Raw genomic sequence first — 13,131 nt, 5'->3', positions numbered from 1 at the left:
CCGTGCTTCTATTTGTGCATCCGATAATGCAGCAGGAATTTACCATTATCGGGGATAAATACGCGAGGTTACGCACTGTGTTTGATGCTATCGTGTTTCTTGCCTCCGACCAAAATATTTCCCAGCAGCAACGCGGGCTTTTAATAACAATGACGTCAGCTGAAACTCGCTTATTAATGTACTTAATGTTGATCCAAACATTTAATTGAAAACATTTAGGTTTATGTTGCTGTGCCTTATTCGACACCATCTCTTGCTATTTTTATTGCTACTGCTACTTTATTTCTATTGTTAATTTACTGTTACCATTTTATATTATTTACTCTTTGTTATTGTAATATTATGTAATGTGTGAACTTTGTGTCCAAGTCATTTCCCTCATTGGTGAATAATGTCTAAGTCTCAGTCTGTTTATCCGTGGCTGTGGTATCACGTTTCATTTTGTTTTGGGTTGGGCTTCTCTCTCTCAGGTCGTTCATGTTGCAGAACTGCTTGTGTTTTTCTTCGCCCAGGCTGAAGGTTTTATCAATTCTGAATCAATGATTGTATTTTAATAGATACTGGCCATTTCAGACGTTAGAATTCAAATTTTAAGATGATTTATTTTAAATATGTTAACTAGACACAGATAAATAAAAAGATGAGTATAAAAAAATAAAAATAAATGTGGCTGTTTGCTGCAGGTGTTCCAATCAGTAGGAGCAGGTAGAGGGCGCTCTTGGATCAAAACTCAAACACAACGGATTCCAGGCGCTCCAAACAAGTAGAAAAAGTAAAAAAATCGCACAAGGAAAAATATAGTTAAAAGACCTTTATTTGAATGGCCAAAGCCGACATGTTTCGACCTTATCTGGTCTTCATCAGGGCTTAATTAAAACAGAGCATGGGCGTGGCCTTCAAGTAAAACACATCAACCAATAGACTATTATCACGCTGATACGTAGTACTTCCACATTCAGTGACCTTTGTGCACGCCTACTTCCGGTGAATTGTCACTCTATTGATTGAACTCATGATGGACGAACCGAAGTTGTTTACATAGTCTACATCCCTTATAAATTTACCGAAAATATCCTTTTCGTACGTACATCGTCTCATTGATCAACATTCAATCACAGCCCGCTCCAAAGTGGACAACGGATACAGTTTATTTTTTGAAAATTTCACCTACGACTATGAAGGTGAGTGGCTACTAGCGAACATAACTTTACAGTTGCCGTTCCGACAACCATCACTCCGATATTGACGTGTTATTGTCAGAGTAGCGGCATTTCCATTTTTATCAAACGTCCCTGCACTCTGACATTTCTTTTTCGTTTCGTCAGAGTGGCGGAATCCTGTTGTTGAAGGCGAACCACTGTGAGTAAATGATTAATTCATAATTTGAAAAGAGAAGTGACATCTAGCCATTGTTTGAGCCATTGTTTGAGCCTGAAGTGGAAGTGCACAAACTCGACAAACCCCGCCCACAAAACCCAGAAGCGTGATAATGGCCCAAAGCTGGAGTCGACTGGAGGCAGACAAAACAGGTGTGCAATCAGGAGCATAGGACATGGTACAGGCAAAAAAATAAATCAATAAATAAAATGTAAACACAAATACACACAAATGTGCACACTAATATAATAAAGAAAATAAAGAAAATAAATACATAAACAAAAAACATAACGCATTATCATTATCATTAATATTTCCATTATTATTGTTACCAATAATTTATTATTATTTATTATTTGTATAATTATTTTTACATTTTTATTATATTGTATTATACTAGTGTTATTATTATTTATTACTTTTATTATTATTACCATCATTATCAATAATAACCATAATAACATATACATAGAGAGCCTAAAAAGATGAGTATAAAAGATGAGTAACTTAAGTGTTTTATTTTACATGATTTTTGTGACCAACACCAAAAAAAAAAAAAAAAAAAAAAAAAAATGGCTGTTTTTATGTAAGCGAATCATTTAAAATAAACATTTAATGAGAGCAGTTGGTTTTATGAATTTACACCCAGAGTTTTTTGTAAGTGTGCGTGGAGTTATAAATCACCAGCTCCATAAAAAGACTTGATTTAGTTCCACAGCAGTTTTCAGAGAACAGCACAATGAGCCGTGACACTTTTCCTGTTTCACAGCTACCAGTGCAATAGCCTGACTCCCGCAGGCTACTGTTCCAAATTTTTTAGAAGCAAGGATGTCCATTTTGTTTACACAGTTGAAAATAACACACTTTTGTTCTTTATCAAGCTTTGTTGATGTCCAGTGTTCTTTTTATAGGGTTAAATTAATGCAGATGTCCAGTGCACGCGGCAGCCGATCAGAAATCTGTGTGTGTTTGTTGTGTCCGTGCTGTGTGACGCACCTCGGCCAAAAAGTTCCTAAGCATTGAATTTCCACTAAACTTTAAAAGGGCTGGGACTGGATGATCCACAAAGGCTCCATTGACAACTGTTTAAATATAACCTGGAACATGATCACCATCATACCCCATTATATTATTTAGTGTAGTTTTTCATGTTGTAATCGTAATTTTAAGATTCAATTTCAGTATTTAATGCATCAAGACAATATCCACGAATAAAGGTTTGGAACTTTACACAAAGGACATTGTGACGTCGCAAATCACTTCTCGAGTTTTATTTCTCTTGCAGTGTGTTTTTCAAAGGCGGTGTGTTGGTTTAATTATTCATTCCCTTTCAATCGCAGTAAAATGTTGCAAGAGCCAAGTAAGTCTCTGAGCTATGTGAAATACAATGCTCCAGAACAACACCAATCCTCAACACGAATCTGAAAAGAAACAATGTCAACAAACACTATTTATTGGCTGTACAGTTTAGAAAAATGAAGATAAATTACTTAATACGTAGAACACTGATTTGTTTGCTTTGTGATGCAAAATCTAATGGCCCGATATAAAGACTGGAGGTAACACCTGCACTCAGGTCAGAACCCACAGGATTACACACTTAACAACAGCTGCCACCAAAGGAAAAAAGTAAGTAATGTTTTTATATATATTTATTTATCCTTCATTTGATTTAGCTACATACTATCTTCTAAACTAGTAAACTACTAAAAAAGGGTTCACATCCAGTACACCAACTCAAATACATTTACTGCATATCCTTCAGATTTCTCGAACTTCTGTAACAAACTGCTGTAGTTTCTACTGTATTTTTTTTTACAACAGCTTCTTCCTTTCACATCCTCTGTTACATGTTGTAACTGTAGATAACAACGCACTGTGGGACAGAAAATCATTACAGTTAGTACGAACCTTTGTCTACAACGACCTGTTGTAAATTACAGTGAGTTTGTGCTCCGCTGTAGATGGGAGGATATTTCATGTAAATGTTGTATTTTCAAATGTTTGAACACTGCACGTTCAGTTAAGAAGAGCAGAGACTCACGGGAAAACTGCACTGGTCCATTCACTCCACAAAAGAGTAAGTAACCAGTTTTTTTTTTTTTAAGTCAGACTTATTATTTTTTCACTGTTGTAATAAAGTTTGTAGGGAAGCTTATTTTGTTTCTGTGTTTGGACTTTAAGTAGCCAAGCACTTAACTGTAAACGTAGCCTGTGAAACCTGCATCACCGCGTTGTTATCTGTGACGCATATCTGCACATTTACACCGATAGACTTGTTTACATGAGCATGTGAGTGAAATGCCTCTACTCATCTCTGTGCTGCTACAGACATGAGAGGCTGCGGTGATCGGAGGTGAGCGCAGTGACATGACACTTTATGTGAACAACACAGACACCGGCTGTGCTGTTGTAAAACTGTAAAACTCCAGTAGAACGGGAGTTTGTGCAGGTGGAGCCGCTGTTATATGGCAGTGTTGGGGAGTAACAGATTACATGTACCGGAGTAATCAGAGTACAAATTATGAGTAACTGTATTCAGTTACAGTTACTGTTTCAGTGAGTGGTAATTGGATTATAGTTACTTTGTTGAAATAAATGGATTACACGGCGGTATTTTCCTGTTTTCACATTTTGGGCTATTCCCTTTCTTTTTTTTTTTTTTTACCTCTGCCAAGGAAGTTATGTTTTTGCCGGCGTTTGTCTGTTTGTTTGTTTGTTTGTTTGTCTGTTAGCAACATAACTCAAAAAGTTATGGACCGATTTTGATGAAATTTTCAAGGATTTGTTGGAAATGTGAAAAGGAAGAACTGATTTCATTTTGGGGGTGATCCGGAAGAAATCCTGGATTCTGGATCACTTTGAAATTTTAGTTAACATTGTGGTAAATGGGGCCAAAAATTTTGTTTCTCAATATCTCGGTTAATTATTGACCAAACCCCATGAAATTTAACTCAGGGATGGACAATGGGATCCTCTTTCATATTCCAAAGGCTGATCTGGATCTGATCCAGAAGACTGATTTTATCGCAATTTATATAAAAAATGGGGGTAGTCCTTGGCGGAGGTCTGCGCTCTCTGAGTGCTTTTCTAGTTTTTTTCTGTAATTCCACTCATTGCCGGACATTAAACCAGGTCTAAACCAAGTCTAAACCAGGTCTAAAACCAGTTCTAAACTAGAAACTAGCCTTTGGAATATGAAAGAGGATCCCATTGTCCATCCCTGAGTCAAATTTCATGGGGTTTGGTCAATAATTAACCCAGGTATTGAGAAACTAAATTCTTGGCCCCATTTACCACAATGTTAACTCAAATTTCAAAGTGATCCAGAATCCAGGATTTCTTCCGGATCACCCCCAAAATGAAATCAGTTCTTCCTTTTCACATTTCCAACAAATCCTGAAAATTTCATCAAAATCGGTCCATAACTTTTTGAGTTATGTTGCTAACAGACAAACAAACAAACAAACAAACAAACAAACAAACAAACAAACAGACAAACAAACAGACAGACAAACGCCGGCAAAAACATAACCTCCTTGGCGGAGGTAACTAGGTCTAAACCAGGACTAAACCAAGACTACACTAGGTCTAAAACAGGATTTAACAGGACTAAATCATGTGCATGGACCATGTCTCCTCCTCTTCTATCAATAATATTTTGAATTTGGTTCAGTAAAATCTGGGCTTTTTATTTTCTTCTAACAGACAAAACATCTTATGTGAAGATTTCCTCAAATCAAGCAAATCAAGTAATCCAAAGTATTCAGATTACATTACTCACTTTAAGTAATTTAATGGATTCCATTACAAACGATATTTTGGGTATGTAATCTGTAATCTGTAAGGAAATACATTTTAAAAGTCACCTTCCCAACACTGTATATGTGAACAGTGAATGCAGATACTGGCCCTGGTACAAGTCGAGAGAACGTGTGTTTATGGAGGAAAAGAGGCGTGTGCGAGGTGGAGAGGAGGCAGCAGGAGGAAGAGCAGTGGAGCTGTGGCTCTTCTGCTCAGATGTAAAAGTCCACAGTGGCACTGGATTAAAGTAAAGATAATCATGAGATTAAATTACAGAATTGGCCAAAGAAGTCACAGAACATCGAACACAATGTTTTGTGATTGCAAGTGTAATAATGAACTCCATGTTTAATAAAAATATGTATTTATTTTTTTTGGTGTCACCGCACCAGCTGAACACTAGAGACTGAAGACCAAACATCACCTCTGTCGCTCACTCCTTTCTTCACTAAGAGTTTACTGCACACTGGGTTTCAGTTCGATGAACACGTCATTAATGTAAATATTTAGTGATGTTAACTTTCTGTCATTACAGTAGCACGGGCCACTGTTGTTTTCTGATTATAGCTGCGTTAAAGGCATATGTATCACTTTCACCTATAATAAAAATGTCAGTATGTTTGTTCAGGTGAAATCACAGCTCACTCTCACACTGAAGACTGAAGCACTCACCAGAGTATCTGAGGTGGCTTCTTCACTAAAAGGCGACTGCACACTGGATTGGTAAATGTCATTAATGTGCAGATTTACCTGTGGGATGTTGAAGTCCATGTAACTATTCACTGTGTGAATATTAAAGGTGTATTAGGTGTGTTTCTAATAATAAAATGTGATTTTGTTTCGGTCACCAGGTGTAGACTGAGCACTGATCAGTAAAGACTTGGTCACATTCCAGCTCTGTGTCTGAGCTGAACTCACTTCTTGGCTGCATCCACTTCTTTTTTACAGTTGAACACTGAATTTCATTTGTGTAAAGGTTTGGTGGTGGACAGTTAAACTCAGAGTAACTCTGTTACCTCCTTTGATTCCTCTGTGTTTGTGACTGCAGAAGGGCCCAGTCAAACAGAAGTAAACATCAAGGGAAAAAATTCAAGTTAATGCATCTGATATAAAAATATATTGAACAGGTACATATGTCTCTAGTTTATGAAACTGTTGACCTTTTTTCTGTACCATTTTTGGTTCTAAAGTTCCATACGTTTTAAACAGACCATGTATGAAACATGAAACAAACATTATTTCTCAAATTTCAAAGACCTGAAAATCATGTAAATAAATGGATGTATTTCATCATATCTTGTGTTATTCCATCTTTGAACTGTTCATCAAGGTTCATGATTTTTCAAAAAAAAAAAATTTAAAATGATAAAAATTTGCTTGGAAGGACTGATATATTTTATAGAAATAGTTTCCTTTGATTTTGAAGTAATATTTAAATATCCGGAAGAAAAAAGTTGACAAATTATACAAAATCATGCACCTTCTACTTGCTTGCACAATTTTCCCTCCATTACCATGACCTTTCTTAATAAAAAAAATCTCATTACTCAAAAAATAAGAGGTTTTTCAACCTAATCTTGTACCATATGGTAGAAAACTATATGAAGCAAATATTCAAACCAGTTTGTTAAGGATATGTAAGTGAGAACCAAGAGTTATCACTGTTTGGATTTATTGATCAAAAAGTGCTGCATATTTCATTCCCTCCGTTACCAACATGAGTTTTAAATTTTTTTTTCACCAACTTGAAAGAATATCACAGGTTTAACTTGACCCTGTTGGAGTGTAACTCTTTCCTACATTCTGATACTTTACTTATTTCAATAGTTCCTCTAGTTTCTGAATAAGAGACATTTGAATGTCAAAAATCTGACCCTGTTTCCGTCCATTACCACTTGACCCGGACCCTTATGTTTTCATGAGGTGAACAGAGGAAGCCTAAAGGTACAGAAGCCGAGAGGGGTCACAACAAACGCGAACGGCGCAACAAACACAAATGCCACAGCACATTAAAAAGCCACAACACATTAAAAAGCCACAACACATTAAAAAGCCACAACGGAAGTGACCGCGGGACTCTATTTTCCAACGGAACAATCAAGCGGCAAGTGAAGAAGAAGAACTACAACGTGAAACGGATAATGATAAAACAATAAATTACTTTTACTTACGTTTCTTACTTCTCCGGTCCTTTACTTTTCACGTTGTAGTTCTTCTTCTTCACTTGCCGCTTGATCGGTCCGTCGGAAAATAGAGTCCCGCGGTCTCTTCCGTTGTGGCTTTTTAATGTGTTGTGGCTTTTTAATGTGTTGTGGATGTTTAATGTGTTGCAGCATTTGTGTTTGTGTTGTGGCTTTTGTATTTGTTGCAGCATTTGCATTAAAATACAATCCCGCGGTCATTTCCGTTGTGGCTTTTTTTGGTGTGTTGTGGTTTTTGTTGCATTGTCGCATTTGTATTTGTTGCGGCGTTTGCGTTTGTTGTGACCCTCTCGGCTTCCGTATAAAGGACTTGAGTGCAGCGCTGAATGATCCTCACGTCTCTTCTTTTCAGGCTCTTTCTGGACTTTATACATCAGCTCATGTCCAACTATCAGTCATTTACATGTGTCTTGAAGTTGTTTCTTACATCATTTGTTTACATACTTTAAAGTGTTAACTGTGTTAATTTTGTTAACTGTTTTTTTAATAAATGTTTGAATCCATTTTATCTCTGAGTCTGTTCTTGTGACAGCAAATAGATTAGCTGTATTTTAAATTACAGGAAATTATTGGAAACAAAATTGCCAGGTAATACATGTAGATTTTGCTGTTGAGCAATTTTTTACTGTATACGTCAAACTATGGATTTTGTTGCGGCCGATATGAAATATTAAATGTGAGTTGAAGCTGTCGACAGTCAATATAATCACCGATATATTTAGTGATGTAAAAATTCACAGTAAATTTTGAATTGTTTAAAAAACTTAGTTTGGCTCTAGTGGATTTTAAATTGGGTTTATTTAAGCAACATTTATTGTTATTCTGTCTCTTTACGTCATATTTACAGACAGTAGGTTGGACTAACAGCATTTTTGCATCACATTCTAGCTACTAGTGACGGGTATTCCAGTTCTTTTTAGAGAACCGGCTCTTTTGGCTCGGCTCACTAAAAGCAGCTGGCCCTTTCGGCTCCCAAGCGACTCTTCAGGTTGTTTTGTTGCAAGCAGGACTAAACCAGGACTGAACAAGGTCTAAACCAGGACTGAAAAAGGACTAAACCAGGACTAAAACAGATCAGACCAATAGAAAACAGCCTGTTTATGTGTGGGAGCTACAGCAGCTAACCAATGAGAAATAACAAAAAACAAATCTAGCTTCAAAATCATCGTATTTCCAACACTCAGCGCTCACACAGGCTCCTCCTCACATCACAAGTCTGCACTAATAAATGTCTGAGGTGACACTGGCTGAGCTCCTCAGGGCTCGTGTTCCCCCATGGACACAGTCTCTGTAGAAAAAGAAACAATCTACTGTTCTAGCATTTCTGATAAAACCAAAAATATTATTTTAAAATGAGGATCCCAAATCTGACCTGGCCATTTTCATATTTTTACACCAAGAATTACTGCTCCCTCACTGAGGTCATTCTCCTCTGATGGGTCACGTTGGCTGAAGAACCAGATCTATTGGAGTCATGATTGGGGCTTGTCTGAAGGACCTGCAGTAAATTTTGTTGTGTGCACAAAATAATACTAGATAATACCAATCTCACTTTTTAGATAATTTATTCAATTTAAGACATTTTCCTCAGAACTTAATGCACATGAAATAAAAGTTGCAACTTTAGCCTTGGTCCAAGAACATAAACTGTGCTAAAAAACAGATCTGCACTGCACATCTTTGTAGCTCCTAAATGACACAGCATGTCTGAAGAAAGACTTGACCCCTAAATGTCACATGGTCGTGTCATCAAAATAAAAATACAAATTTGAGCTCCAAAGAACTGCATTGTCATTTTTCTGTATTCTTTTAAACATGTAAGCATCAAACTTTAAAGAAATATTTATTTAAGATTTTAAATACACATGATTCAAAATAGGTTAAGGTATAATTTAATGAAGGACTTTATTGTTGAACAGAGGCGGATCTGAAAATGTTCTCCAGACTGCAGCTCATTTTGCTGGTACTTGTTGGTGAGTAGAGAAAATTCATTTTAAATTATATTTGTTAATGTTTGTTTAACGACTGTTATGTGCTTCAACAACAACAGCTGTGCCTACAACAACAACCAGAGCAGCTGTAACTACCACAGCTGCCCCAACCACAACTACAACTGCCCCCCAACAACTACAAACAACTGCCCCAACACCCAACCACAACTACAGCTGCCCCAACCACAACTACACTACAACTACAGCTGCCCCCACAACAACTACAACTACAGCTGCCCCAACCACAACAACAGCTGCCCCAACAACTACAACAGCTGCCCCAACAACTACAAACCAACAACTACAGCTGCCCCAACAACACACTACAAACAGCTGCCCCAACTACAACTACAACAGCTGCCCCAACAACTACAACAGCTGCCCCAACACAACACTAACACAACTACAGCTGCCCCAACACTACAACAGCTGCCCAAACAACTACAACAGCTGCCCCAACAACTACAACAGCTGCCCCAACAACTACAACAGCTGCTACAACAACACTACAACTACAACAGCTGCCCCAACAACTACAACAGCTGCCCCAACACTACAACAGCTGCCCCAACAACACACTGCCCCAACAACTACACAGCTGCCCCAACAACTACAACAGCTGCCCCAACAACTACACAGCTGCCCACAACTCAACACAACAACAACAACAGCTGCCCCAACAACTACAACAGCTGCCCCAACAACTACAACAGCTGCCCCAACAACTACAAACAGCTGCCCAACAAACTACAACAGCTGCCCCAAACAACTACCACAGCTGCCCACAGCTGCCCAACTACAACAGCTTGCCCCAACAACTACCACAGCTGCCCCTACAACCAACTACAACTACAGCCCAACAGCTGCCCCCAACAACTACAACACTACAACAGCTGCCCCAACAACTACACAGCTGCCAACCACAACAACAGCTGCCCCAACTACAACTACAGCTGCTGCCCCAACAACTACAACAGCTGCTCCAACCCACAACTACAGCTGCCCCAACAACTACAGCTGCCCAACTACAACAGCTGCCCCCAACAACTACAACAGCTGCTCCCAACAACTACCACAGCTGCCCCAACTACAACTACAGCTGCCCCACAACTACAACAGCTGCCCCCAACTACAACTACTACCACAGCTGCCCCAAACAACTACAACAGCTGCCCCAACCACAACTACAGCTGCCCAAACAACTACAACTACAGCTGCCCCAACAACTACAACAGCTGCCCCAACAACTACCAACAGCTGCCCCCAACAACTACCACAGCTGCCCCAACAACTACAACAGCTGCCCCAACACTACTACAGCTGCCCCAACTACAACAGCTGCTCCAACAACTACACAGCTGCCCACACACACTGCCCCAACCACAACTACAGCTGCCCCAAACAACTACAACAGCTGCCCCAACAACTAACAGCTGCCCCAACAACTACACAGCTGCCCCAACAACTACCACAGCTGCCCCAACAACTACCACAGCTGCCCAACAACTACAAGCTGCCCCAACAACTACAGCTGCCCCAACCACTACTACAGCTGCCCCAACAACTACAACAGCTGCCCCAAACAACTACCAACAGCTGCCCCCAACTACAACTACAGCTGCCCCAACAACTACAACAGCTGCTCCAACAACTACACAGCTGCAACAACTACACACTACACCCAACAACTACAACAGCTGCCCCAACAAACTACACAGCTTGCCCAACAACAACAGCTGCCCAACAACTACACAGCTGCCCCAACAACTACAACAGCTGCCCCAACAACTACCACAGCTGCCCCAACCACAACTACAGCTGCCCCAACACTCCACAACTACAACAGCTGCCCCAACAAACTACAACAGCTGCCCCAACAACTACCACAGCTGCCCCAACAACTACAACAGCTGCCCCAAACAACTACCAACAGCTGCCCCAAACACAGCTGCCCAACAACTACAACAGCTGCCCCCAACAACTACAACAGCTGCCCACAACAACACTGCCCCAACACTACACAGCTGCCCCAACAACTACAACAGCTGCCCCCCAAACACAGCTGCCCCAACAACTACAGCTGCCCCAACAACTACAACAGCTGCCCCAACAACTACTACCACAGCTGCCCCAAACAACACAACTACAACAGCTGCCCAACAACTACAGCTGCCCCAACAACTACAACAGCTGCCCCAACAACTACCACAGCTGCCCCAACAACTACCACAGCTGCCCCAACTACAACTACACAGCTGCCCCCACACAACTACAACAGCTCCAACCAACAACTACAGCGCCCCAACTACAACTACAGCTGCCCCAACAACTACAACAGCTCCACACTACAGCTGCCCCAACCACAACTACACAGCTGCCCAACAACTACAACAGCTGCCCCAACAAACCACAGCTGCCCCAACAACTACAACAGCTGCCCAACAACTACAACAAGCTGGCCCACTACAACTACCACAGCTGCCCCAACAACTACAACAGCTGCCCAACAACTACCACAGCTGCCCCAACAACTACAACAGCTGCCCAACAAACACACTTACAACAGCTGACAACTACCACAGCTGCCCCAAACAACTACAACAGCTGCCCCAACAACTACAACAGCTGCCCCAACAACTACCACAGCTGCCCAACAACTACAACAGCTGCCCCAACCACTACTACAGCTGCCCCAACAACTACAACAGCTGCTCCAAACAACTACACAACCCAACAACTACCACAGCTGCCCCAACAACTACAACAGCTGCTCCCAACCACAAACACAGCTGCCCCAACTACACAGCTGCCCAACTACCACAGCTGCCCCAACCACAGCTGCCCCAACAACTACAACAGCTGCCCCAACAACTACAACAGCTGCTCCAACAACAACTACAGCTGCCCCAACAACACACACAGCTGCCCCAACAACTACAACAGCTGCCCCAACAACTACAGCTGCCCCAACTACAACTACAGCTGCCCCAACAACTACAACAGCTGCCCCAACAACTACCACAGCTGCCCCAACAACTACAACAGCTGCCCCAACCACAACTACAGCTGCCCCAACAACTACAACAGCTGCCCCAACAACTACCACAGCTGCCCCAACAACTACAACAGCTGCCCCAACAACTACCACAGCTGCTGTCCCAACAACTACAACAGCTGCCCCAAACAAACTACCACAGCTGCCCCACAACTACCAAGCTGCCCAACAACTACAACAGCTGCCCCAACCACTACTACAGCTGCCCCAACAACTACAACAGCTGCTCCAACAACTACCACAGCTGCCCCAACAACTACCACAGCTGCCCCAACAACTACAACAGCTGCTCCAACCACAACTACAGCTGCCCCAACCACAGCAGCTGCCCCAACAACTACCACAGCTGCCCCAACAACTACCACAGCTGCCCCAACTACAACTACAACAGCTGCCCAACAACTACACAGCTGCTCCAACAACTAACACAGCTGCCCCAACCACAACTACAAGCTGCCCCAACAACTACAGCTCCCAACACAACTACAACAGCTGCTCCAACCACTACTACAGCTGCCCCAACCAACAACTACAGCTGCCCCAACCCAACACAACTACAGCTGCCCCAAACAACACTACAACAGCTGCCCCAACTACAACAGCTGCCCCCAACTACAACAGCTGCCCAACAACAACTACCACAGCTGCCCCAACCACAACTACAGCTGCCCCAACTACAACTACAGCTTGCCCCAACAACTAC

General features: G+C 41.2%; 1 protein-coding gene across 1 annotated transcript; it reads left to right on the top strand.

The window, feature by feature from the left end:
- The first annotated feature begins 1,175 nt into the window (after nucleotides 1-1,175).
- On the top strand, nucleotides 1,176-12,854 carry LOC129411108 (integumentary mucin C.1-like). Its single transcript, XM_055161053.1, has 4 exons — nucleotides 1,176-1,181; nucleotides 5,810-5,904; nucleotides 12,180-12,544; nucleotides 12,595-12,854. The coding sequence occupies exons 1-4, from the start codon at nucleotides 1,176-1,178 to the stop codon at nucleotides 12,852-12,854; spliced, it is 726 nt and encodes a 241-aa protein (XP_055017028.1).
- The last annotated feature ends 277 nt before the right edge of the window (nucleotides 12,855-13,131 follow it).

The sequence above is a fragment of the Boleophthalmus pectinirostris genome, unplaced genomic scaffold (assembly GCF_026225935.1).
Source record: "Boleophthalmus pectinirostris isolate CB_2022bp ecotype Guang Dong unplaced genomic scaffold, ASM2622593v1 HiC_scaffold_3, whole genome shotgun sequence".
Taxonomy (NCBI): domain Eukaryota; kingdom Metazoa; phylum Chordata; class Actinopteri; order Gobiiformes; family Gobiidae; genus Boleophthalmus; species Boleophthalmus pectinirostris.
This window is presented reverse-complemented; position numbering and strand designations above follow the sequence as displayed.